The 26,033-nt window shown below is 44.6% G+C and overlaps 1 protein-coding gene across 3 annotated transcripts in view; it reads left to right on the top strand.

The window, feature by feature from the left end:
• ABTB3 (ankyrin repeat and BTB domain containing 3) overlaps window positions 1-25,605 on the top strand; it is a 301,083-nt gene extending 275,478 nt beyond the window's left edge. For all 3 annotated transcript variants that reach the window (XM_063075203.1, XM_063075204.1, XM_063075205.1), the window contains 6 exons: window positions 3,559-3,664; window positions 11,618-11,720; window positions 13,387-13,468; window positions 17,880-17,948; window positions 19,930-20,043; window positions 24,827-25,605. In XM_063075203.1, coding sequence (XP_062931273.1) covers window positions 3,559-3,664; window positions 11,618-11,720; window positions 13,387-13,468; window positions 17,880-17,948; window positions 19,930-20,043; window positions 24,827-25,036 — 684 coding nt within the window. In that variant the 3' untranslated portion in view covers window positions 25,037-25,605. The remainder of the gene's footprint in view (window positions 1-3,558; window positions 3,665-11,617; window positions 11,721-13,386; window positions 13,469-17,879; window positions 17,949-19,929; window positions 20,044-24,826) is intronic.
• The last annotated feature ends 428 nt before the right edge of the window (window positions 25,606-26,033 follow it).

Raw genomic sequence — 26,033 nt, 5'->3', positions numbered from 1 at the left:
ATTTAGAGAAAAATTGACAAGATAGTACAGAGAGTTCCCACTTTTCTCTATGATTAACAGCTGATATGAGTATGGCGTGTTTGTCATGATTGATGAACCAACATTGATACAGTATTAGCTAAATTCCATACTTTATTCAGATTTCCTTCATTTTTACCTGGTGTCTTTTTCTGCTCCAGGATCCCATCCAGAATCCCACATGACATTGAGTAGCCAGGTCTCCTTAGGCTCCTCTCAACTGAGCTAGACACTCTGATGACTTTCCTGGTTTTTAATGACCTTGAAAGTCTGAGAAGTACTGGCCAAGCATTTTGTAGGATGGCCCCTCTAGTGGATTATGTCTGCTGTTTTTCTCATGATTGGTCTGGGGTTATGGATTTTGGGGAGGAAGACCACAGAGGTCAAGGGCTGTTTTCATCACACCTTATCAAGGGTACATTCCATCAGTGTGAGTTACCACTGTGGATGCTGACTGTGATGACCTGGCTGAGGTCGTATTTGTCAGTATTCTCTACTGTAATCTTACTTTTTCCCCCACTTTTCATATCGTACTTTTTGGAATGAAGTCAGCATGAGCAACTCTCACTTAAGGAGTGGGGTGTTATGCCTCCCCCAGATCATTGTTAAGTATTTATAAATACCTGTAGAATTGAATTAAATGACCACCACCACCAAAAAAAAAAAAAGCCTTACAGAAGGGTCTACAGGCTGCCTAGGCCTCTCTGTAGGGCCACCAGAGTCCAGGAAATGGATTTTCATTACTTCACTCAGAGTTGATTAAGCAAGAGCTGACTCACCAGCAAGACTCACAAGACAAACCCTGGTGCAGATGAGAGAGACCAGTAACATTTGCACAAAGCGTTTTTGCAGATAACAGGTCTCATCTTTTTATGATCAGCAAGTACTTATCGAGCATTCACAATGGTGTCACAGAGATGATGAAAGGTGGTCCAACTAAGTCCACCTTAGATGAACTGCATTAGTTTTCTGATGTATTAGTTTTCTGTTGCTGCAGTAACAAATTACTGCAGCTCAGCGGCTCAAGACAGCACTGTTCATTATCTCATGGTTTCTGTGGGCCAGAAGTCCAGGCACAGTGTGGCTCAGCTGGGTTCTCTGCTTAGGGTCGCAAGGGCAAAAGCAAGTTGTCAACAGGATCGTGTTCCCTTCTGGAGGCTCTGGGGAGCAACTGCTTTCAGGCTCATTCAGGTTTGGAGTAGAATTCAGTTCCTTGCTGGCTGTTGGCTGGGGGTCACACTCCACTCCTAGTGTGCTGCCTGCATCCTTCTCAAGCTTTCCATGTGGCCCCTCCATCTTCAAGCCAGCAACAGAACACCAAGTCCTTCTCAGGCTTTGGCTTCCTCTTCTCCCACTCCCCTCTGAAGTCCCCTTCTGACTCTACTTTTAAGGGCTTATGGGATTACACTGGTCTCAACCAATAATCCAGGACGATCTTCCTATTTTCAGGTCAATTAATCAGTAACTGCTATGGTGTGAATGTTTGTGTCCCCCCAAAACTCATGTGTTGAAACTTAACCCCCAAGGTGATGATACTAGGAAGTGGGGCCTTTGAGAGGAAACTAGGTCATAAGGGTGGATCCCTTATAAAAGAGACTCCAGAGAGTTGCCTGGCCCTTCCTCCATTGAGGACAGAGCTAGAAAGTGACATTTATGAGAAAATTGGTCCTCATCAGACACTGAATCTGTCAGTGCCTTGATCTTGGACTTCCCAGCCTCCAGAACTGTGAGAAATAAATTTCTATTGTCTGTAAGTCACCCAGTTTATGGCATTTTGTTATAGCCATCCGAATGGACTAAGATTCTAATTACTCCTGCTAAGTCCCTTTTGCCATGTAAGGTAACATGTTTATGGGTCTGGGGTATCTCATGATACTCATGGTTGCAGGGATTAGGGCATGCAATCTTCCAGGGGGCCTTATTATTCGTGCTTCACCATCACGAATGTGCATAGGAATCACCTGCAGATTCTGGCTCAGTGGGCCTGGAGTAGAGTGTGCATTGCTCCCAGGCTCGCAGGCGATGCTGCTGCTGCTTGTCTATGGAGCACATTTGAGTGGCAAGGCTTTAGGCTAGAGGAAACACATTTCAGCCAACAGCCCAGGTCAAATCCGAGAGAGAATTCCCATAAATGAAACCTGTGGTTCTTAAGGGAGCATCAGCATCACCAGAAAACTTGTGAACATATAGATTCCTGGTCCCCACCTCCACAGTTTCTGAGTCAGAAGATCTGAGATGAGACCCAAGAATCTGCATTTCTAACAAGCTCCCAGGTGATGCTGATGTTGCTGGTCCGAGGACCACACTTTGAGAACCACTGCATTAAGCCATGTGAGTGTTAAGTGAGAGGAGCCCTTAACCCCCTTTGGTATAAGGCACCTTCTTTGAAAGCAGAGTCCCTTTTTTCTTCCAATTTGACAGCACCTCTGTAAATCATGTCTAAGATGACATTTTATCCTCCGTGATCTGTCCACTTAATCAAAGGGTTTGGATTTTCTTTTCATATGCCTAGCTGTATCCTTCTGCCTTGGGAGAACAATGAAGTACATTTAAGAACAACTCGAATCATTGACATCACTAGTGGTCCCAAACCTGTCTTTTAAAATCCAAAGTAGTATTCATTATTTTTATTACAAAAGTAATACTTGTTTGTTGTACAAAATATAAATAAAAAGAGAAACCATCATAATCTAACCCCAAAGTAACTACTCTATTCCAGACCTTTTATTATGCATGTCTCTCAATCCAAATAAATTTGTAGAGTTTTACTTTCAAAAGGACATGTTAAAACTATGTTGTAACCTACTTTTCATACTTAACCTATTGTAAATATGTTTCTGTCTAACTCCCTTTACCCAATAAGAAGCAACAAAATGCTGTGGGTCCTATCTTTCTTCATGTGCACCTGCAGCTGGAGGTCGGTTAATGAACAGAAATGCGTCCAAAGTAGGAAGAGGCAAAACGTGAAGGATGAGGGTCAATCAGAAACCAACTCCTTCGTCCTTGAGCCATCAAGGGTGGCTGTAGTTCTAGAGAAAGTGATTTAGCTGAGCACTCCCGGATCCGGAAGTGCCTCAGCACCAGAATCAGATTCCTAAGAAAGCTGAATCAGGCACATTTGTCTTGATAATAGAGAGCACAGTCACAGGATCAAGGGGGGCTTCCTGGGGCTAATGTCAGGATAATTAGCTGCTTCCAGAATTTTAGAGTGTTGATAAAGATGGGTTTGGGGTAAAAAACTTATTTTTCATTCTACAAGCTGAAAAATCTGCTTAGTAAATCTGGATAGTAAGTGATTAGGGCAAGACAGAAAAATTTAAGGACAAATGTCTTCAGCTTTCACCGGTGAACCCACTAGAAATAAACAGTGGACAAACAGCAAGAAAACCCAGGCCTGCTAGGGCAAAGTGAATATGTACCATCCAGAGAATATTTCTTGGAACCTGCAGCAAATCTGTGGGCCCCTCTCCCCTGGGGGTGGGGGTGCACATTCCCATGGTGATGGCCCCCAATAATGCAGCTCCTCTTTCTTTTCTGCAGAACGAGGTGATCAGCCAGCAGCTGTGTGTCATCTTCACGCACTGCTATGGGCCCTACCCCATCCCCAAGCTCACGGAGATCAAACGGAAACAGACCTCACGCCTGGGTGAGTGGTTGCCCAGGCCTGTGTGGGCTGTGGCTTTGTGATTTAAGGACAGGGAGCAAGCCGGTGCCAGAGAAAAAGGGTGGGGGTTTTCAAAGGCAAACAGGAGATGGATACGGGAGTCAGGGCGATAGAGATCAGAACATCTCCTTTATTGTGGGATAAAACTGCTTGGAGAATATACTTTGGGAATGTGGACAAGGACACTTGTCAGTATCCCATCCCTCGAGTAAGTGGACTTTTTCCTGCAGTCACAGACAGTGGGGACTGCCCAAGGCCTCCTGATCCCATGCACAGGTGGATTCTGAAAGAAGGTCAAGCTATGCATGGCAGCTCTTTCCCCAAACTCTCCCCTCTGAGAAGTCCCTCCTCCTCCCTGCAGAGGAAGGAGCAGGGGACAGTGAGGGGCCAGCCATATTCCCCTAAAGGAAGCTCTTCTACAAGGAACCAGGAGAAGAGGGGAACAAAGCCCCCTTACACACACCCACAAAACCATAAGGGGGACTCACCTGAGCCAAGGAAGCTGGGTGCTCTGAAATGAGCATGAGAGTAACAGCAGTCACTTTCTCTTCTTCCTGGAGACTTGCACTGAGCCATGCACTTGACCTATCCTATCTCAAGTCATCTTTGGCCACCCCCGTAGGCAGGCACTGGACTCATGCCATGTTATGGCTGTGATATCAGTACAGAGTGGAGCCGGAACTGGAACCCAGGTCTGCCCAAAGCTGGAATTCCATCATCCTGCAGTCCTAGCTTCTGAGATTTTCCATGAGAAAGCTTTCCATCAGGCACCAGGTTCATTCAGAGGATCCTGGGGCTGCTGCAGCCTGCTTGATCAGCCTAGAGAAAAAGCAAAGAAATACCCTGCTGCTTTGAGGCCTGAAACCTGAGCCTTCTGTTGCAAAGGCCTATCTTCTCGCTGCCCGGGCAGTTATAAAATATTAAAGATAAAGGATTCCTTTCCCTATAAAGATTGGGGAACATTTGAGATATGGAAGCATCTGAAAATCCTACCCTTTAGCAAAACCACTAATTTGAAAGGGGTAAGCCAGTTTAAGTTAGTAAAAGGCTAAATTCGTGGAACCATTTTAAAGTATTTTATTTCCTTTCATAAATAACTTGTCGATTTAAATGAGATGCAACTTTTTGCTAAAATGAAAAATTTAGCAGCTGAGTCAATGGTTGTTTATCTTTACATCCATGCATGTGGGAAAACTGGGATGTACCAAAGTCACAAATATTTCCACCTTGTAGAAAACAGGCATTGAGTTGCCCAGTTGGTTCAGTTGGTTAGAGTGTGGCTTTGTAACACCAAAGTCGAGGGTTCAGATCCCCCTACCAGTCAGCTGCCAAACAACAAAAAAAAACGAAAGTAGGTGTTAATTAAAATATTATCAGAACAATAAATTACAAAGCTCAATCAAATTAATAGATGTTAGAAATTGAGGGTTACATTCCCAGGACATGGCAGTAATTTCTGACGTCTGGATGCTAAGTCACCCCCATTAGAGTGAACATTTACAAGGGCTGTTGCAAAGACACAGCATAAAATCTGCTTTCCTGTAGCTACAGGAGAGGAGGGAACATTTTCTCCTCCTGAATTTGCTGAGATTTCTTTCACCAGCAATGAAAAAGCACCTGGTTTTCAGGCCAAGCATTAGAATTCCAATTTGTTAACAGTCCTCCAGGCTAAAAGGGGATCGATGTCCTCAGCAGGCTCCTAGAACAAGATTCTGAAGCAAGAGTCAAGGCAAGGCATTCTTTCATTCTTTTAAAAAATATTAATTGAGCATCTACTATAATGGTCATGTTTATTGAGGGGTACTCATGTGTCAGCCATGCTGCTAAATGCTTTACATAAATTCATTTAATCCTCACTATTACTCTATGATGTAGGAGTATAATAGATATTACCATCCATTTTACAGAAGGGGAAACTGAGGCATGGAGAGGTTAAATAACTTGCCCAAGGTCACACAGCTGAGACTTCTGCTTCAGAGCACACTCTCTTCATATTTTCCACCACCTTTCTGTGCTAGACACAGAAGAAAGGTGAAGGGCAGAGTAAAAAGGTGAGGATACACAGGGCCGGCCCGTGGCTCACTCGGGAGAGTGTGGTGCTGATAACACCAAGGCTACAGGTTCGCATCCCTGTATAGGGATGGCCGGTTAGCTCACTTGGGAGAGCGTGGTGCTGACAACACCAAGTCAAGGGTTGAGATCCCCTTACCCGTCATCTTTGAAAAAAAAAAAAGGTGAGGATACACTGTAGCGTGATGAGGCTGTAACGGGGATAGGACAGACGCTGTGGGAGCACGGCAGGGGGCGCTCGCTGCGCCTGGGGAGGGCCGGGGGAATCAGGCAAGGCTTACTGATGCAGGATGTCTGTGCCGAAACTTGAAGAGCACGTAGGGGTGAGCCAGGTTTGGAAGGGGCTGGAAGAGTGTTCTTGGTAGAAGGAACCACAAGTGCAGAGGTCCAGAAGTGAGAGAGCACATAGCACCCACAGGGAACTGACACAGCCACGTGTGGCTCAAGCACACGCACAGTTTGACAGGGGGTGTGACTAGGGAGAGGCCAGAGAAGGCAGCAAGAGCCCAGTCCCAGGCGGCCTTGTTAAGAAGTTTGGACTCTATCCTGGGAACACAGGGGAGCTATCGAAAGGTATATAGCAGAGGACGGGTGTGATTAGATCTGGCTTTAGGAAGGCTGACTCCAGAGTGAGGTGGACCGTCAGATGGGGGGGGGGGCCCAGAGTGCAGGCAGGGAGGCCAGCAGAGGCTCCTGCAGGTTCCCAGAAAGAGATGGCGTGGCCCAGGCAAGGGTACTGGCAGAGGGGGTGGAGGGAAATGAGGGATTCAAGAAACATGTAGAGGGAAGAACTGAAAGGTGCTTGTGGTGGACTGGGTGTGGGTGACCATAGGAGAGGAAGCCGTCCTGTTGCCTTTGGATCCCTGCCTGGGGAACTGGTTGGCAGTGTTCGCAGGACTGAGAGGCACTGGACATGAGCATTTTGTGGGAAGAATTTTTTTCTACATGAGCTGGGGATGCGGTGGGTCCACAGACTCAAGAACTTGGGTGTGGACACCCCAGACAGGTCATCTTTTTTTTTTTTTAATTTTATTTTGTCGATATACATTGTGGCTGATTATTGCTCCCCATCACCAAAACCTCCCTCCCTCCTCCCTCCCACCCTCCCCCCCAACAATGTCCTTTCTGTTTGCTTGTCGTATCAACTTCAAATAATTGTAGTTGTTATATCTTCTTCCACGCCCCGGTTTGTGTGTGTGTGTGTGTGTGTGTGTGTGTGTGTGTGTGTGTGTGTGTGTGTGTGTGTGAATTTATATATTAATTTTTAGCTCCCACCAATAAGTAAGAACATGTGGTATTTCTCTTTCTGTGCCTGACTTGTTTCACTTAATATAATTCTCTCAAGGTCCATCCATGTTGTTGCAAATGGCATTATTTCATTCGTTTTTATAGCTGAGTAGTATTCCATTGTGTAGATGTACCACATTTTCCGTATCCACTCATCCGATGATGGGCATTTGGGCTGGTTCCAACTCTTGGCTATTGTAAAGAGTGCTGCGATGAACATTGGGAAACAGGTATACCTTCGACTTGATGATTTCCATTCCTCTGGGTATATTCCCAACAGTGGGATAGCTGGGTCGTATGGTAGATCTATCTGCAATTGTTTGAGGAACCTCCATACCATTTTCCATAGAGGCTGCACCATTTTGCAGTCCCACCAACAATGTATGAGAGTTCCTTTTTCTCCACAGCCTCGCCAGCATTTATCGTTCATAGTCTTTTGGATTTTAGCCATCCTAACTGGGGTTAGATGGTATCTCAATGTGGTTTTGATTTGCATTTCCCGGATGCTGAGTGATGTTGAGCACTTTTTCATATGTCTGTTAGCCATTTGTATATCTTCCTTAGAGAAATGCCTATTTAGCTCTTTTGCCCATTTTTTAATTGGGTTGCTTGTTTTCTTCTTGTACAGTTGTTTGAGTTCCTTATATATTCTGGATATTAATCCTTTGTCAAATATATATTTTGCAAATATTTTCTCCCACTCTGTTGGTTGTCTTTGAACTCTTTTAATTGTTTCTTTTGCTGTGCAGAAGCTTTTGAGTTTGATATAATCCCATTTGTTTATTTTTCCTTTGGTTGCCCATGCTTTTGGGGTCATATTCATGAAGTCTGTGCCCAGTCCTATTTCCTGAAGTGTTTCTCCTATGTTTTCTTTAAGAAGTTTTATTGTTTCAGGGTGTATATTTAAATCCTTAATCCATTTTGAGTTGATTTTAGTATACGGCGAGAGGTATGGATCTAGTTTCATTCTCCTGCATATGGATATCCAGTTATCCCAGCACCATTTGCTGAAGAGGCAGTCCCTTCGCCACTGAATAGGCTTGGTGCCTTTGTCAAAGATCAGCTGACAGTAAGTGTGTGGGTTGATTTCTGGATTCTCTATTCTATTCCATTGGTCAGTGTGTCTGTTTTTATGCCAGTACCATACTGTTTTGGTTATTATAGCTTTGTAGTATAGCTTAAAGTCAGGTAGTGTTATGCCTCCAGCTTTATTTTTTTTGCTCAGCATTGCTTTGGCTATGCGTGGTCTTTTATTGTTCCATATAAATGTCTGGATAGTTTTTTCCATTTCTGAGAAAAATGTCTTTGGAATTTTGATGGGGATTGCATTGAATTTGTATATCACTTTTGGTAGTATGGACATTTTCACTATGTTGATTCTTCCAATCCAAGAGCATGGGATATCTTTCCATCTTCTTGTATCCTCTCTGATTTCTCTCAGCAGTGGTTTGTAGTTCTCATTATAGAGATTTTTCACCTCCTTGGTTAACTCAATTCCTAAGTATTTTATTTTTTTGGTGGCTATTGTAAATGGGCAGGCTTTCTTGATTTCTCTTTCTGCATGTTCACTATTGGAGAAAAGAAATGCTACTGATTTTTGTGTGTTGATTTTGTATCCTGCTACTGTGCTGAAATCATTTATCAATTCCAGCAGTTTTTTTGTAGAGGTTTTAGGCTGTTCGATATATAGGATCATGTCATCTGCAAACAGGGACAGTTTGACTTCATCTTTTCCAATCTGAATGCCCTTTATTTCCTTCTCTTCTCTGATTGCTCTGGCTAGTACTTCCAACACTATGTTGAATAGGAGTGGTGAGAGTGGGCATCCTTGTCTAGTTCCTGTTCTTAAAGGAAAAGCTTTCAGCTTTTCCCCATTCAGGATGATATTGGCTGTGGGTTTGGCATATATGGCTTTAATTATGTTGAGATACTTTCCCTCTATACCTAACTTATAGAGGGTCTTTGTCATGAATGAGTGCTGAACTTTATCAAATGCTTTTTCAGCATCTATAGAGATGATCATATGGTCCTTGTGTTTGAGTTTATTAATATGGTGTATCACATTTATTGATTTGCGTATGTTGAACCAACCTTGCATCCCTGGGATGAATCCCACTTGATCGTGATGAATAATTTTACGTATGTGTTGCTGTATTCTGTTTGCTAGTAATTTAGTGAGGATTTTTGCATCTATATTCATCAAGGATATCAGCCTGTAGTTTTCTTTTTTGGTTATATCTTTACCTGGTTTTGGTATCAGGATGATATTTGCTTCATAGAATGAGTTTGGGAGATTTGCGTCCGTTTCAATCTTTTGGAATAGTTTGTAAAGAATCGGTGTCAATTCCTGTTTGAATGTTTGGTAAAATTCTGCTGTGAATCCATCTGGTCCTGGGCTTTTCTTTGTTGGGAGCCTTCTGATAACAGCTTCAATCTCCTTTACTGTTATTGGTCTGTTCAAATTTTCTACGTCTTCACGGTTCAGTTTTGGGAGCTTGTGTGTGTCCAGAAATTTATCCATTTCCTCCAGATTTTCAAATTTGTTGGCGTATAGTTGTTTATAGTAGTCTCGAATGATTCCTTGTATTTCAGATGAATCAGTTGTAATATCGCCTTTTTCATTTCTAATTTTTGTTATTTGAGTCTTCTCTCTTCTTTTTTTCGTTAGCCATGCTAATGGTTTGTCAATTTTATTTATCTTTTCAAAAAACCAACTTTTTGATTCGTTGATCTTTTGTATTGTTTTTTGGTTTTCAATTTCATTCAGTTCTGCTCTGATCTTAATGATTTCTTTCCGTCTGCTAACTTTAGGTTTGGATTGTTCTTGTTTTTCTAGTTCTTTAAGGTGAAGTGTTAGGTTGTTCACTTGCCATCTTTCCATTCTTCTGAAGTGAGCGTTTAATGCAATAAATTTTCCCCTCAATACTGCTTTTGCAGTATCCCACAGGTTTTGGTATGATGTATCATTGTTTTCATTAGTTTCAAGAAATTTTTTGATTTCCTGCTTGATTTCTTCTTGGACCCATATGTCATTAAGTAGAATGCTGTTTAATTTCCATGTGTTTGTATAGTTTCCAGAGTTTCGTTTGTTATTAATTTCTAGTTTTAATCCATTGTGGTCTGAGAAGATACATGGGATAATTGCAATTTTTTTGAATTTATTGAGACTTGATTTGTGACCTAATATGTGATCTATCCTGGAGAATGATCCATGTGCTGCTGAGAAGAATGAATATTCTGAGGTTGTTGGGTGGAATGTTCTGTAGATATCTGCCAATTCCAATTGGTCTAGAGTATTGTTTAGATCTTGTGTTTCTCTACTGATTCTTTGCCTAGATGATCTGTCTAATATTGGCAGTGGGGTGTTCAGGTCCCCTGCTATTATGGTATTAGTGTCTATTTCCTTCTTTAGGTCTAATAGAGTTTGTTTTATAAATCTGGCTGCTCCAACATTGGGTGCATACATATTTATGATTGTTATGTCTTCTTGATGGATCAGTCCTTTTATCATTAAGTAGTGTCCCTCATTGTCTCTTTTTATGGTTTTTAGTTTAAAGTCTATTTTGTCAGATATAAGAATAGCTACTCCAGCTCGTTTTTCTTTTCTGTTTGCTTGGTAAATCTTTTTCCATCCTTTCACTCTTAGTCTACCAGACAGGTCATCTTAAAGGTTAGCTAAGAGGGTGGGTGACCTAACAGGAAGCCCCACCAGAGGTTAGAGCCTGTGCTTCTTGCCTGGGTGGGGACTGACTCAGTGGCTGAGCGGCAGGGTCTGGAGGACAGGGGGTGCTGCGGATAGCCCTAACAAGGCAGAAGTGCTGATCTGAGGACAGACTAGCACCTTCAGGAGCCACAGGTCTAAGTGGTTGCAATGACAGACAAATTGGAGGATCCTGGTGTTTAACAATGCAGGCCACTGAATCAGAATACCTGAGTTCAAATCCTGGCCTCTCCACCCATAGTAGCTTCAATAAGTCACTGTAACTTAACGTGCCTCAGTTTCCTCAGCTGCATGACAGGGATAGACACTGTGGTCCCTGCCAGCTTCCACAGTGCCTGACATATCATAAGAGTTCAGTATTACTTAAATTGTCTTTGTTGTTATTGGAGGTGAGGGCAGGGGACTGGCTCATTTGCCTCCAACCCTGGGAGAGAAGGGTTTGGATTTCGGATCACCTGGAACACAGCGGCAGGGGGCAGCTCTGCTAAACCATTTCCATCAGGCAGGGAGGGCATTGAGCCTCGAGAAAGAGTGAAGGCAGGTGAGTGACATTCTTAGAAACAAGCTGGGCAGATGTTACCTTTCACACCTGAAAGTCATCTGAACTCTGGCTATGGGTGAGTCTTCCATGGGGTAATATTACTGAACCATAAATAAACTGTGAGGATTTCCTGTGAAAACTGAATTTTAGTGATTTGAGTGTTCCTCTGATCAATTCTGTCTCCTGTTTGGTTACATCAATGAGTATTTTATCATCATGGTTTTCCTGTCGGCTCTTCTGTGCACTTTCTACAAGAGAAACCCAAATTTCACACTTCTTTTTGCTAAAGCTACCCATTTTCCCTTTCCTATTCTAGATCCTCATTTTCTTAACAATAAAGAAATGTCTGATGTTACCTTTCTGGTGGAAGGAAGACCGTTTTATGCTCACAAAGTGCTGTTATTTACAGCCTCTCCAAGGTATGTATCATCAGTTTTGAAAGCAACTGAATTATGACTGTGACTATTGCTGTTACTAATTTTCTAAGTTCCATTTTGGTGGTATCTTCATGACACTGGCAGATTATCTTGTCAAAATCAAGGATTCAAGAGTACAGGGCAGCCACTAGCATAAACAGCCTAGAACGAGGCATTCTTTCCTCTGGGCAGAGAGCGCCCTGCACCAAGGGCAGAGCTTTGTGAACAGAGCATGGATTGGATTTTTGGCTCCCTCACCCAGGTGCCCTTGTGCAGTGAACAACCTGAGACCCCATACACGGCAGCCTTGAGAGGCCCACTCTCCAAATGTCAGGGAACAGACTTTGACATAAGCCACAAAATGCACAGGTCCTGACCTTCCTTTTCCCTAACTCTGGAGTTAACAGACAACAGCAGCAATAGGAGGAAATTGCTCGCCCTGCCTGCTAGCTCTGCTACTGACCTTTCTCCTCCTTCCAATTTGAGTTGAGATTAGGTTGACAATTTAGAAGTACATTATCTGAGGACCCAAACAGGGAGCAGTGAGGCTGGGCAGAGGAGAATGATGCTGAATTGAGGAGGAGGCAGTCCCGCTGGGTGGTGAGCAGAGAGAGCCTGAGTTGGGTAAGGCCACTGGGAACCCAGAAATGGAGCTGTCTCCCAGGAAGTTTGCTAAGGGACTGTGTGTGACCAGCACTTCCTAGGTTCCTGAAGGCATCCCAGCATCTCCAGTGCCTCCCCTCCCAAAACCAAATACACACCCTGAATGTCTGCTCTGTCAGCACAAGGAAGATACACTCTCTCCCTTGCATACGTCTCAGTTGTGACGCCATTGACAGACCGGATCAATATGCTGCCGATGTTAATTTCTTGGTTTTGACAAAGGTTCCATGGCTATGTGAGATGTTAACATTGAGGAAAACTGGGTGAAGGGTAAACAGGAACTCTTTGCACTATCTTTGCAACTCTTCTGTAAGTCTTTAATTTCAAAATTAAACGTTTAATTTTTTAAAAAAGATATATCTTAGCTTATTCCTTGTATTGAGTATCAGTATGTTCTATTGATAGTGTCTCTTCCCCAAGGAGCTTATAGTGTAGTCGATGGGCAGAAAAGTGCATTGAAAACCCAACACAGAAGGTCACTCATAGGGAGACCATTAACTAGTCAACAAATATGCAAATTGATTTAATACCTGAGATGTCTCAGGTTTGTACTGGGACAGGCTATCAAGATGCAGCAAGGATGGAAATGACTAGAGTCCCTGCCCTCGTGGAGCACAACTTGTGGTGGGGGGAGTTGGAGAGCTCCGGGGGCTCCCAAGGAGGGTGAGGCCATAGCCCCAAGTCCAGGGAAGGAGATGGCCTTGCGTTTGGGCCCTGAAAGACTCACAGAGTTTTTAAAGGCATTTTATTCTTTTCAAATCACCAGTGTGAGGTATAACAGTTCAAAATACTGTTTTTAACTCTAAAGTTTTAACTTGAAATTAGATTATGGTATAATGCGGGGGGGGGTGCTTATGTTAAGAAATCTGTGGATCTATCACTGCTATATTTCAGAGTTTGGGGGGCTACAAGGTATTTCTATCATTGGGAGAGCTGAGTGTTTTGCAAGCCACGGATATATGTGTGTGTGTGTCTTTTTATCTCCCTTTTATGTGTCCCTGTTCAGATTCAAAGCACTCCTCTCCAGCAAGCCGACAAATGACAGCACCTGCATAGAGATCGGTTATGTGAAGTACCCCATCTTTCAGGTGAGCCCCTGGGGTAGCCTGGAACTCCATGCTGGCAGGTGCAGGGCACAGGCCTCCATCCTCAGCCTGTGGATTAGCCACTTGGAGAAGTCCCTGCAACACGTTATTAGTCTCCTGTACTCTTGGCTCCTCCTCCCACTGCCCCTTCCACGCCTGTCCATTCATCCCTGCAGTGTTCATTGATCACCTGCTATGCCTGACATTGTGCTGAGGGCTGGGATAAAAGGACAAGGATAAAGGACACCCTGTCTTAGGAACTCACAGTTTAGAGGAGGTGCCATCTGAGCAATTAGTCAATTGCAATATACTGTGGGATGCACAAGAGAGAGGAATAGACCAATGTGCTGTGCAGCTCAGACCACGGAAACTGGGGAAGGCCTCCTGGATGAGGCGTGATGAGCCAAATATCCAAGGCTGATGAGGAGTCAGCAAGGCAAAGAAAGGTTAGGGATCAAGGAAGGGGGTAAGAACATTCCAGGCAAAGAGAACAGAATGTATGAATTCCTAAAACCGTGGGTGAGCCCAGCATGGTCAAGAACCAGTGGGCTTTTAGGGAATCCAAAGTCATTTTAACATTAGTCTGAATCTAACATAAATAGAAAAAGAAAGCTCCTTTGTCATCTGGCGATAACCATACCATGTCTCCTGTTTGGGGGAAGTTCATCTCACCTGACCCTTCCAGCTGCCCTGCCAGGCAGCTGTAACCCCCTTTTACAGGCTTGGCCCTGGCCTTAGAGAGGTGAAGTGCATGGCCTGAGTTCCCACTGCTGCTCCTAGCAGAGCTGAGGTTCACACCCAGGCTTGGTGGAGTCCCAGACTTGTTCTTTTAACTGTCTCCCTACTGTGAGCACTTGGGCCCTCCCTAAAATCACCCAGCCCTGAGGAAAGAATCGTAGGGCCCATTAGAGTTTGGAGCAGGAGCTGGATGCTGGAAAATGCGTGCCCCTCAGCTCTCTGAGTGCTCATGAGGGGGCACATACACTATTAAGCCTGGGACTAATTGGGGAGCTTCCTGTAATAAGAACTTGACTCATAGTAGGCACTCAATAAATGTTTGCCAAGTGGATTCACTGAACGAGAGATCTACATGGGAAATGACGGCCTCAGAGGAATCTCAAAGCCTGTAATTGCTTTTGACTGGGGAAGGTTTCTTGGTCGTATTAGCCTCAAGTCGCTGTAATGGGAAGAGAAGATTTAGCAGGCCCCAGGGACTTTTCCATGTGCCTGCCCCTTCCCCATAAAAGAAGTAAAGCCTCATTTATGGCTTGAAATAGGCCAAGGAGGGCTGAATCTGACCCAGCAGGAGGCTCCCAGGGGCCTGTTCACTTCCCTTCCATGCTGACAGAAGAATTTTAGTAAATGAGACTGCTTTGGGTTTCCTCCCCACAAATCTGTTTAACATCAACACGCAGGCAAGAGCTGGATGCAACTCAGACTGCACCTGGAAGCGGGGCCTCCGTCAAGCTGTGGCTGCTGTTTGAATCTCTGCTTCATGCAGGTTGGCAGCAGCCAAGAAAGACAACTCCACAAACAGTCCCTTCGGCCTCATAAGGGTTCATTTCATCCCCTTGCAGAAAAGGCAGAGCCTGAAGGGGGCATGGGACAGCCCAATTTAAATTCCATTAGCCCCAGGGTTTCTATCCACAAAGGAGCAGCATTTGAATGACCCAACCTTGAATAAATGAGATAGCATGGTAGAGAAGTGCTTTGTAAATAGAGGCAGTTGTTATTATTATGGCTCTTATTATGATTATTGGTTTGGCCTTTATAGAAGAGAGGTGCTAGGGGAATAAATTGATTTTAATAAGGCCAATATCCCAACATTCGCTGACTTGGTATTTCAGATGCTTATGACCGACCCATCGGGCGGGAGAGGGGAGGGGAAACCATGCTGTGTTATTTCACAAAGCCTCAGCCACCACCATCTCTGCAACAGGCAGGTGGTCACAAAAGCCCAAAGTCGGTATGTGGGAGACTCAAACACAAAAGAGGGAGGGGAGGTTCCGTGCGTCTGTTTCAGGTGTGCACATTGCACATCGTGTGTTTGCCTCATGGCAGTCACTGGGACATAGCCATGGGCAGGACATAACCTGTGCCCTCAAACTCTAGTGAGAAATGACACTGCAATCACAGGTGACATTCTGCCTGACCGGACACCGCGTGGGAACAGCCAAGAGATCTAAGCAGGCTTCCCAGTGGAGGAGACCACTGAGCTAGATCCCAAAGGAGGGGGCAGAGTTCAACAGGGAGAGAAGAGAGGGAGAGTGTCCAAGCACAGGGAACAGTGTGGGCAAAAGAATGGCACTGGGGGAGGTTCTGATAAAGGCAAGTGGTTGGAAGCGGTCAGAGCATAAAAGGAGGATATGATCAGGATTAGGAGGAGGGAAAGGCAGAGTGGCAGGTGAGATCTGAGGAAGGAAACTGATGCACAAAAATTCATAGCAGTGATATTTATAATGGCCAAAAAGTGGAAACAACTCAAATGTCCATCAGCTTATGAATGGGTGCACAGAACGTGACATTTACATGCAATGGGATGTTGTTCAGCAATAAAGAAAAGTGAAGCACTGGTACATGTGACAACAGGGTGAGCCTTGAAAACATCAGGCTAAGTAAAAAAAGCCAGACATCAAACCACACATGTCGTATGATTCCATTTATATCAAACATCCAGAATAGGCACAGCCATAGTGGTTGTAAGGGGCTGGAGGGAGGGGGACATAGGATGACTGCTAATGGGTATAGAGTTTCTTTTAGGGGTACTGAAAATGCTCTAAACTAGATTGTGGTAATGTTTGCACAACATTGTGAATATGCTAAAAACCACTGCACTGTATACTTTAGGTAGGTACATTTTGTTACGTAAAATATATCTCAAAGCTATAAACAATATTTTTTTAAAAAATATTTTAAATACACACACATACACAGTAGATTGAGACCAGTGGCAAAGGGTCTCAAATGGCCTGGTGAGAAAGCGTCAACATGTGACAGAAGCACGTGGACAAAGATTTTTCAACTACAGAGAAAAGTAAGAAGCTAACATTTACTGAAGGCTTGCTGTGTGTCAGGCTCCTTCTAGGCCTGTTACATGTGTTAATAACTTGTCTAATCCTCATCACACCCCCGGGAGGTAGGTAATGTTATCCCCACTTTACAGATGATGAAACTGAGACACACAGAGCCTCACTTAATTCAGGTCATCCAGCTTTTAAGTGGCAGAGCCAGACCAGAAACGGAGGCAGCCCAACCCTAGGGTCGTTGCTCTTAATCGCTATCCTATATTGGTCACACTATCACAACCTGAAGGGACATAGAGGGTGGCCCAGTCCAATGTTGTCATTCTATATGTACCCAAAAAGGGGTGTAAACAGTTTATAGGTTGTGCCAACAGCTGCTTTAGAGCCAGGGAGGTAAAGTCAGCTTGTCAGGCAGGCAGGTAGAGGCAATAGGGAGCAGAGGAGACTGGGGCAAAATGGAGAGTGTATGCACCACCTAAAAACACACTCAGTTGTTGTGGGAGGTGACAGCAGATTCAGATGCATCCGTGGGCCTCATTCCATTCAAGGGACACCAATTGCAAAGCTCTGGAACATTGCACACCATTTAGGCATTGTGAGCCACATGAACAAAGAACAGCCTGGCTTGCACTATTCACACCATAAAATATATGGAACACAGAAAACACAGAAACCCTGGGCCCGTGATGGCTTCATCTGGGATCTTGTCACATAAAACATAAAACATAGAAACCCTGGACCCGTAATGGCTTCATCTAGGATCTTGTCAAGTTGTAATTAGGAGCAGGTGGTCCCATAGTATCCCAGAATCATTATCTGGGACTTCAACAAGAGGTTTCAAGTCAAACTTGGCCATGTTCCCAAGGGAATGGCCCACTGGGGCAGGCTCTTTAAGCCATGCCACATGTGCAGCAGTTCTGGGCAGCATGACCGAGGTGGGAAGGCAACCCATGATTGTCATCCATAGATGGGGAAACGTCATGAGGAGCAGAGTCTAGGATTGTCTGATTTGGTCCTGGGGGTGGGCATGGAACCAGGGGCTGGAAACCACAGGGAGACAAATTTCAGTGTGCTATCAAGAAAAGCTATCCAACTGATACAACTCTTTAAAGTGGAACTTCTCCCCTAAGGTAGTGAGCTCTCAGTCATTGGCAGAGGTCACACAGAAATGAGTGCCCATTTGGAACAGATGTTCTAGAGGCCTCAAGAACTAGCCTGGATTGTACTGGCCAGTTAGCTCAGTTGGTTAGAGCACGGTGTCAAGGTCAAGGGTTCAGATCCTTGTATCGGCCAGCCACTGCCCCCTCATAAAAAAAGACATTAGCTGGATGGCTTTAAGGTGACGTGACTGTGCCCTATTAACACTTTGCTCACTGTGTCCTGTCTTCCAGCTGGTCATGCAGTATCTCTACTATGGTGGCCCAGAGTCCCTTCTCATCAAAAACAACGAGATTATGGAGGTAAGGAATCCATCGTGTCGTTGGCCTGTCTTGGCTGCCCTTGGGCAAGTGGCACCTCCGTGTACTCAGGTCACTGGCATGCATCAGCAGTGTCTGGAGGGACCTGTGTTGGATTTTCATCTGATAAAGGCTCTTGTTCCTTCCTGTCTTAGTCCTTCCAAACAGGAAGGGCTTCTTATCACAGCCCTTCGCTGGAAGGCTGGGGGTGCTAGTTTGCTAGCCCGAATCCTTTCTGTAGCCACTGAGCGAAACCCCATTTTAACTGGCTGGCAGGAAGGAGATGAAGGAAATTTACTGAAATGTACTAGGCTAGCACTAGCTCTGGGCACAGCTGGGGCTCTCATATCATCATCAGGAAATATCCTAGATGGCTGCTTCTTTCTCCCCTCTCATTTATAAAAGTATATCCCCTATAAATATTCCTTAAATCACAACGTTGTCCATTTTCCCAAGCTGCAGAAGCCAAGAGTGGATTACAGATCTCTCCCCGGCTTTACTCGGTTTGACTGTCCCTTACTTATGCAGCATACTCCTGCACACCTGCCTCCTTGACCCTCCTTCTGTCCCTTGTCCCCTCTCATAATTCAACCTGCTCTAGCCTTCCTTGTCCAGAAACTTGTTTCTGCTGCCTTCTGTCCAAGGCCAAGATTTCCCCCTGTTCGTTCCCAGAAGTGGAACTCTTGACAGCTTTCGTAATCAAAACTGGGAGTTTTGAACCAGAAGCCAAAATCACTCTGATAATCCTCAGTTTCAAAAGAGCCGAGATCCTGTTGATGTCTGAAGTCCAGGGTGCCTGGCTAATGAAAGATGTCAGAACACTATCAGTTATTCAAGAGACCCCACACAGCGGTTAAAACATGGACTCTGGACCAGACTGGGTTTAAATCCAGGCTCTGCCACTTCTGAGCTGTGTGATCTTGACCAAGTTATTTCACCTCTCCGATCCTCAGTTTTCTCACCTGTAAAATAGGGATAACCATATCTGCCTCACTGGGTTTTCAAGAGGATTTTAAAAGTTTTTATAAGGTGCTTAGAACAGTGCCTGGCACACAGTGAGTACCATTAGGGCTGTGTATTCACTGCATGGCCCATTTATCATTTTCTTCTTACTCTGTGAAACCTTCCGTGGTCATCTTCCCCCAACCCCCCAACACAGACACACACACACAGGCACACACAGTTACTGTCCTTTCTGGACCACTCTCCTGATGGTCACGGTCTGAAGGCAGAGGCTCTTCTGAAAACATTTTTTTTAAATGATTTTAAAATCAAAACAATGACTATATATTTAAATGATGTAAATCACACAGAAGGGCTTGTAATAAAAAGCACCTGCCCCAGCCCCAGCCCCACCCTGCCCTCCCTCAGTCCTTTTCCCCAAAGGCCAACCTTTGAACTGTGCTTTTAGTTCTTTCTTCCCTTCACCAAAGCCTGTCACTGTCTCAGCACACGTCTGTTGAGCATCTCCCATGCTGGCACCGTGCTCAGGGCCAGGATATAGCAAAGATCCTGTCCTCCTGGCCACCGGTGAGGGAGGGAGACATGATGTCACGTCCAGAGTGGGAAGTGGTGTGAGGAAAAGACAGGGCGAAGGGGACAGGTAGGGATGGAGGGAGGCCACCTGAGGTGGGGTGGTCTGGGAGGCTCCTCCGAGGAGGTGACATTTCAGTGGAGACCTGGACAACTTGCTAAGCAATTCTACTGACTCTTATTTCGGGACATGACAATTTCTGGCATTTTGGTTTGACCTCCTGCTATCATAGGTGTGAATTTGGTTCACTACGCCCCACTCCCTCCCCTCTGCCATCTCACCCCACAATGGAGTACAATTACAGTCTTGTTCCTCTAGTGTGACCCTGGTGTTGTATCTCCCGTGCCCTCGTCTGTGACAGCCCTGTGGAAGAGGATTTTTCTCACCATGTACATCCTCACCCTTTCCTTCTGCCTCTCAACCTCTAACAGGCTCTTCTTATGTTTTTAGCTTCTCTCTGCTGCTAAGTTTTTCCAGCTGGAGGCTTTGCAGCGACACTGTGAGATTATCTGTGCAAAAAGCATCAATACTGACAACTGTGTGGATATTTACAACCACGCCAAGGTAATCAACGCCATTCTCACTACACCGTCTACACATGGGGTGCTAGGGGGCTGAGGGGAGGCTTTTCCTTTGCAAACATTCTGGATCGGGGCAGAGTGGATGCTGGGCCTGCTCGCTCTGGGCTGAGCCACTGGATTTCTTGCCTTTCTTCTCCTCATCCCTCCCCTCCAGAAGATAAGGAAAGTGGGAACCCAAAAGTTTCAAAAGCAGAATTGTTCTCAGACAGTGCTTCTGAAACTCTCCTGCACGTATGAGTCTGCACATGGCAGACTCCACAGGCCTGGGCTGGGCCCTGCTTTTCTAACAAGCTCCCATGTGATGTCTGTGCTGCTGGTCTGAGTGACACTTTGAGTAGCGAGGTTCTACAACAGTGGTTCTAGAAGTGTGGTCTCCAAGCCAGCAGCATCAGGGAGCTTGTCAGAAGAGTACATTTTTGAGCCCCACTCCAGACCTACTGAATCAGAAACTCTGGGGTGGGACCCAGACATCTGTGGCTTCACAAGCCCCCAGTTTATCTGCCCAAGGGTGAGAACCACTGTTCTAGAATTGTTCTCACGTTACAGTCACCTGGGCACTCTCTTCCAGTCCCAATGCCTGGGACCTATCACAGACCAATTAAATCAACCTCTGGGGGTGGAGCCTCGGAAAGGCATTTTCAAAGCTTCCCAGATGATTCTCAGATGCGGCCAAGGTTGAGAACAGGTTGTCAGCACTGGAGGGGACCTTGGAGTCCACCTAGTCAGGCAGACTCAGCACCTGGCTCATGATCAAAATCACCTGGGGTGCTTTCTAAATGTCTCTTTAGTCCTCCTACCCCCAATGACCACAGCAGTATCCCTGCAGAGGCCCAGAAATCTGTATTTTTAACAAGCTCCCAGGGTGACATCAGCCTTAAGGCCAATCTTCATGCCGGATTTCAGAAACCACTGATTTCATCCCATTCATTTCACAAGTAGGGAAACTGGGCCCAGGGGAAGTAAAATAATTTGTCCAGGTGCCCCTTCATTTTATTTCATGTGCTGAGCACAGGGAGACTAATGACTGCTGGGAAGAAATGATGAAACCTGTTAAAATGAGGTATTAGTTTATAGCAAAATTTTCTTCCTTTCTATAACTGGAGCTCAGGACCCACATCGCCCATATCTACAGCTATGAGTGAGAACTGATGTGAATAATGATCTCCTTGCTCGTTGTGAAAAATCAGATTACGTTTGCGATGTTATTTGCTTGTGTTAAGCCAACATTCAATGATCCCTTTTATCATGCAGGCACCTGTGCTAAGGGCCTTGTTGCTTCATCTTTTTTAATCCCCACTGCCACCCTTTCAGGTAAATGCTATCATTAGTCCCGTGTCATAAGGAGACTGAGGCACAGAGAGGTAAAGTAACTACCTTAAGGTCACACAGCTAGTACTGAGATTTTTTATTATAGTAAAATATGCATACGTAGAACTTATACTTTAACCATTTTTAAGTGTACAGTTCAGTGGCGTTAAGTACCTTCACACTGTTGTTCAGTCGTCACTACCACCCATCTCCAGAATTTCTTCACCTTCCCAAACTGAAACTCTGTCCCCACTAAACACTGACTCCCCGTTCCCCTGGCAACCACCCTTCTTTCTGTCTCTGTGAATTTGACTACTCTAGGTACCCTGTATAAGTGGATCATACAATATTTGCCCTTTTGTGTCTGGCCTATTTCACTTAGCATAATGTTTTCAAGACATCCATGTAGTAGCATGTATCAGATTCCCTTCCTTTCTAAGGCTGAGTAATATTCCATTGTACTATACACCACATTTTGCTTATCCATTCATTGGTTGATGGACACTTGGGTCGCTTCCACCTTTTGGCTACTGTGAATAAGGCTGCTGTGAACCTGGGTGTGCAAATATCTGTTCAAGTCCCTGCTTTCACTTCTTTTGGGTGTGTACCCAGAAGTGTAGTACTGAGATTTGAACACAGACTTGTCTCACTCCAAAGCACAGGTTCTTAACCCTGTGTTAACTGGGTTAATATTTAGGCCTGTCTGGCCTAATAAATATTTGAAATATTTTTAATAATCCGTGATATTCAAGAAAGGTTTTCTGATTAGCCATTAGTAAATCAAAAAGCACACTTAGTCTACTTTGTACACACCTGGTGAATTGAGGATTATATCAAAATGTGGTTTCTCAGGACACCAGTGTTTTGGTTTTTTTCTTTCTGTTTTTTGTTTTTTAATGTTAAGCTGATTATTTTGCATAAGAGAATCCAGAGAGACCCCTTCCCTACCCAGGAAGAGAGCCTGACCACTTTTGTGGTCCCCTGGCCATGGTCACTCAAATTGCCCCATGAACCTGACACCCACAAGTGGTTCTTCTGTGGCCTGTCATCGTAGCAGGGAGGCCAGTGTTCCATGATCCCATTTTAATCTCTTCAAATTCCTTGGCAGGCAGCCGCTGTAGCTCCTCTTCTTACTTAATAACTGAGATTTTGCAGCCCGAGGCAACGTGAACCCAGGCTGGAAATACTGGTGCAGAACACCACACCTGTGGCAGAGAAACCATCTCTATCATTTTCTTTCTTCCTTTTTTTTTTTTTTGGTGACTGGCCAGCAAGGGGAGTGACATTGGTGTTACTAGCCCCACACTCTCCCAAGGGAGCAACAGGCCAGCCTCCCACACTTTTTTTTTAATGTTAAGCCAATCAATCCTATTATTCTATGACTGATTTCTTTGTTTGTTTATTTCTGGCAGCTGGCCGGTACAGGGATCCAAACCCTTGACCTCAGTTGTCTCTTCCACTTATGTCCCTCTGCAGCTTGGACTTTGGCTTTTACAGGCACCAGCCTCCGCCTTGGCCTTCTTGGCCACATTCTAGAGTGTTTCTGTTGCTTATAACACAATACCCAGAACTGGGTCCTGTGTAAGAAAACAAAATTTATTGCTTATAGTTTCTGAGACTGGTAAGTCCAAAGTGCAGGGAACACTTACGGTGAGGACCTTCTTTGGTGACTTTGGTGACACAGAGTCTCACATGGTGAGACTGGCAGAGCAGAGAGAGAGATTGTCATGTGCTCTCCTTTTAAAGAGCCCTCAGAAGGTGATCTAATCACCTCTTCCAGGCCACACCTTCCAATTACCATAATAGGATTTCCCACCCTCTTAACGCTTTCATAGTGGAGACCAAGCCTCCAACACATTAAACTTTGGGGGGACACAATTCAGTCCACAATAGTTTCCAACACAAATATCTGGCCTTCACAACATTTGCGTGGAGGGCCCAGCCGCCAGCAACTCCTGCCCTTTCTATGCACCACTTTCCCTGTGCTACAGATGCTGCAGCCCCCAATAATGATCACATGCCATGTGGATTCTGTTACTGGCAGATTGTGCTGCAAATTTAGGCTAGTTTACTAAAAGAGTGGAAAAGAAACTAACACTTGCTTTGGAACCCCAGGAAACACAGGCATTTAGACGCTAACAGCCATATTCTAAATGTCAACAAGGACCTCGGCAACATTACCTCTATACTACAGCTAGCTGTTTGAGACAGCTGTGGAAGATTACACAGATGAGAAGCCCATCCCATAAATGCACAGCTTAGCCATCTTTTTTCCCTAGCAAAGCTGTCCCGAACTAGTCATGAAAAAGAGGCCCTAGAGCTTCTGATATCTCTCAATTTGAGAAAAAGAACAAGCTAGCTCATCAAATTGAATCTCAGCCAATGTAGTAAGCTCAACAGCGCACCATGATGGAAAGAACACAGGTTTGGAAACCAGGGGACTCATTCATTAGTGTTTCTTGAGCTCCCACTATTTACCAGGAACTGTATTCATCAGACTATAATGAGAAATTAGTAAGACACGGTCTCTGCACTTGAAAAAATTATAGTCTAGGACAAGTTAGCAAACATGTTCTGGAAAGGACCAGATAAACATTTCCAACTTTGCAGACCATATAGTTGCTTTGGTACCTGCTCAACTTTACCATTATAGTGCAAAAGCAGCCATAGACAATTTGCAAATAAATGGTGTGGCTGTTTTCCAATAAAACTTTATTTACAGAACAGATGGTGGGCCACATTTGTCCCACAGGTCTGTAGTTTGCCAAACACTGGTCTAGGAGATGAGAGCTCCAATCTCAGTTCTGTCAATAATTAGTTATGTGGAGATAGGCAATTGGCTGGTATGGAGTCACCATTCAATAAATATTATCAAATAATATATGCTTGTTATTCTCCACTTACACTACCTTGTGCTGAGTGACAAACATCTACAAAGCAAGTGCCAAGGGAACTGGGGGAGCACTGTGTCCACAGAATCAGATAGGCAATTCTGAGCCTTGGTTTCCCCACCTGTACAATGAAGCCTTGTACTCTAAGAGCAGGGTTCATGTTGAAAGAATGAAATTATTCCTAAGATCTCTCCCAGCTCCAGGATTCTGTGCATGTATGTGAACATTTGTGTGGTAACAAGCCTGCTCACTGATAAACTTCATCAAGCTTTATAAGCCTCTTGGAGACCACAGAATGACCATGTATGTCCATGTCGTAAACGGCACAGCAGAGCATGGTACCTCTCTAGTTCACCCCCTTCATTTTGTAGCTGGGGAAACTGAGACCCAGAGAAGTGATTTGTCTTGCACAAGGTCCTGGAGTGGAGGAATGGACTCCAGCCCTTTGATGGGAGGAGCTCCAAAGTCACACCCCAAGGGTATGGATATAGCAAAGGGTGTTCGCCATTATTATATCTAAAGGCCTTCCAGAAGCATAACATCTCCTGCTTCCTCTCCACTCCACAGTTTCTTGGAGTCACAGAGCTCTCAGCATATTGTGAAGGCTACTTTCTCAAAAACATGATGGTCCTCATCGAAAACGAAGCTTTCAAGCAGCTGCTATATGACAAAAATGGTGAAGGGACGGGCCAGGATGTGCTCCAGGACTTACAGAGGACGTTGGCCATCAGGATTCAGTCCATCCACTTGTCATCTTCCAAAGGTTCTGTTGTATGAAACTTCCAGTGCAGCGAATGCTTCCCGGGAACTTTCCAGTTCTCCTGCTGCATTGGCTTTACACAAACACATACAAATTCCACCTGGAGTCTGTTTTTGGCTGGGCCAAGGAGCTGCTCTACTGCCTCAGCTTCTATTGAATAAGCAAATTCAGCTCCCATGTGTTCCTGTTGAGAAACAAAAGACATTCCACTGGTCTGCAGATCAGATCACAGCTGAGTCCAGAGCCTGGAGGTCAACATAGGGCAGCCAAGCTAATCTTAACCAAGAGCACCCCTGGGGCCCACTGCTGGGACCACTGTCCAATGGATCGATCAAGATCTAAAGGTTGTTGGGGTTCCAGGTTGACAGCTGGAGAACTCAAACGTACCAACCCTGAAAAGCATCGTATTACACATTAAGGACCTTGGTAGCTGCAGTACAGCAAGCAGCCACCGTAGCAAATTGGTGAGGCTGTTACCCATAATGAGGAAATAATTTGGCAAATTTTTAGGGGTGGGAACTTTTTAAAATGTTCATAAAAAAAAAAAAAACAGGGCAGTCTTGTAGTTTAAAATATATTTCTAAAAGCTTAACAGTTCATTTTCAACTGAATTGTGTTTAGGGATCTGTGTTTTGAGGGGTTTTTTTCTGTTTGTTTTTTTTTAAACAGTAAGTCACAGGTCCACACTGTGTAAACATGCATCTGATAAGATATTGCTGATAATCTATACAAGGTGAAATAATCTTGCCTTAGTGATCATGGTTACACAAAAGAGGTGCACTGCCAAAAATTATCACTATTTCAATAATTGAAAACAACCTGCATGCTAATCGTGGTTTCGGGGTGAGATAAACACACCCCCACATAACAAAACACACATTTGCATGGGCCCAAACCTGTGAAACGTTACGTTTGTGCTTCATTTTTGCCAAGGTAAAAATGTTCATTACTTCTTGCTAGAAGTCCATTTGGTGAAACTAACATAACCATTTCAGTTCCTAATTATGAATGATT

The sequence above is a fragment of the Cynocephalus volans genome, chromosome 12, assembly GCF_027409185.1.
Source record: "Cynocephalus volans isolate mCynVol1 chromosome 12, mCynVol1.pri, whole genome shotgun sequence".
Lineage (NCBI taxonomy): Eukaryota > Metazoa > Chordata > Mammalia > Dermoptera > Cynocephalidae > Cynocephalus > Cynocephalus volans.
The sequence above is the reverse complement of the archived record's forward strand: the minus strand, read 5'-3'. Positions and strand labels throughout refer to the sequence as shown.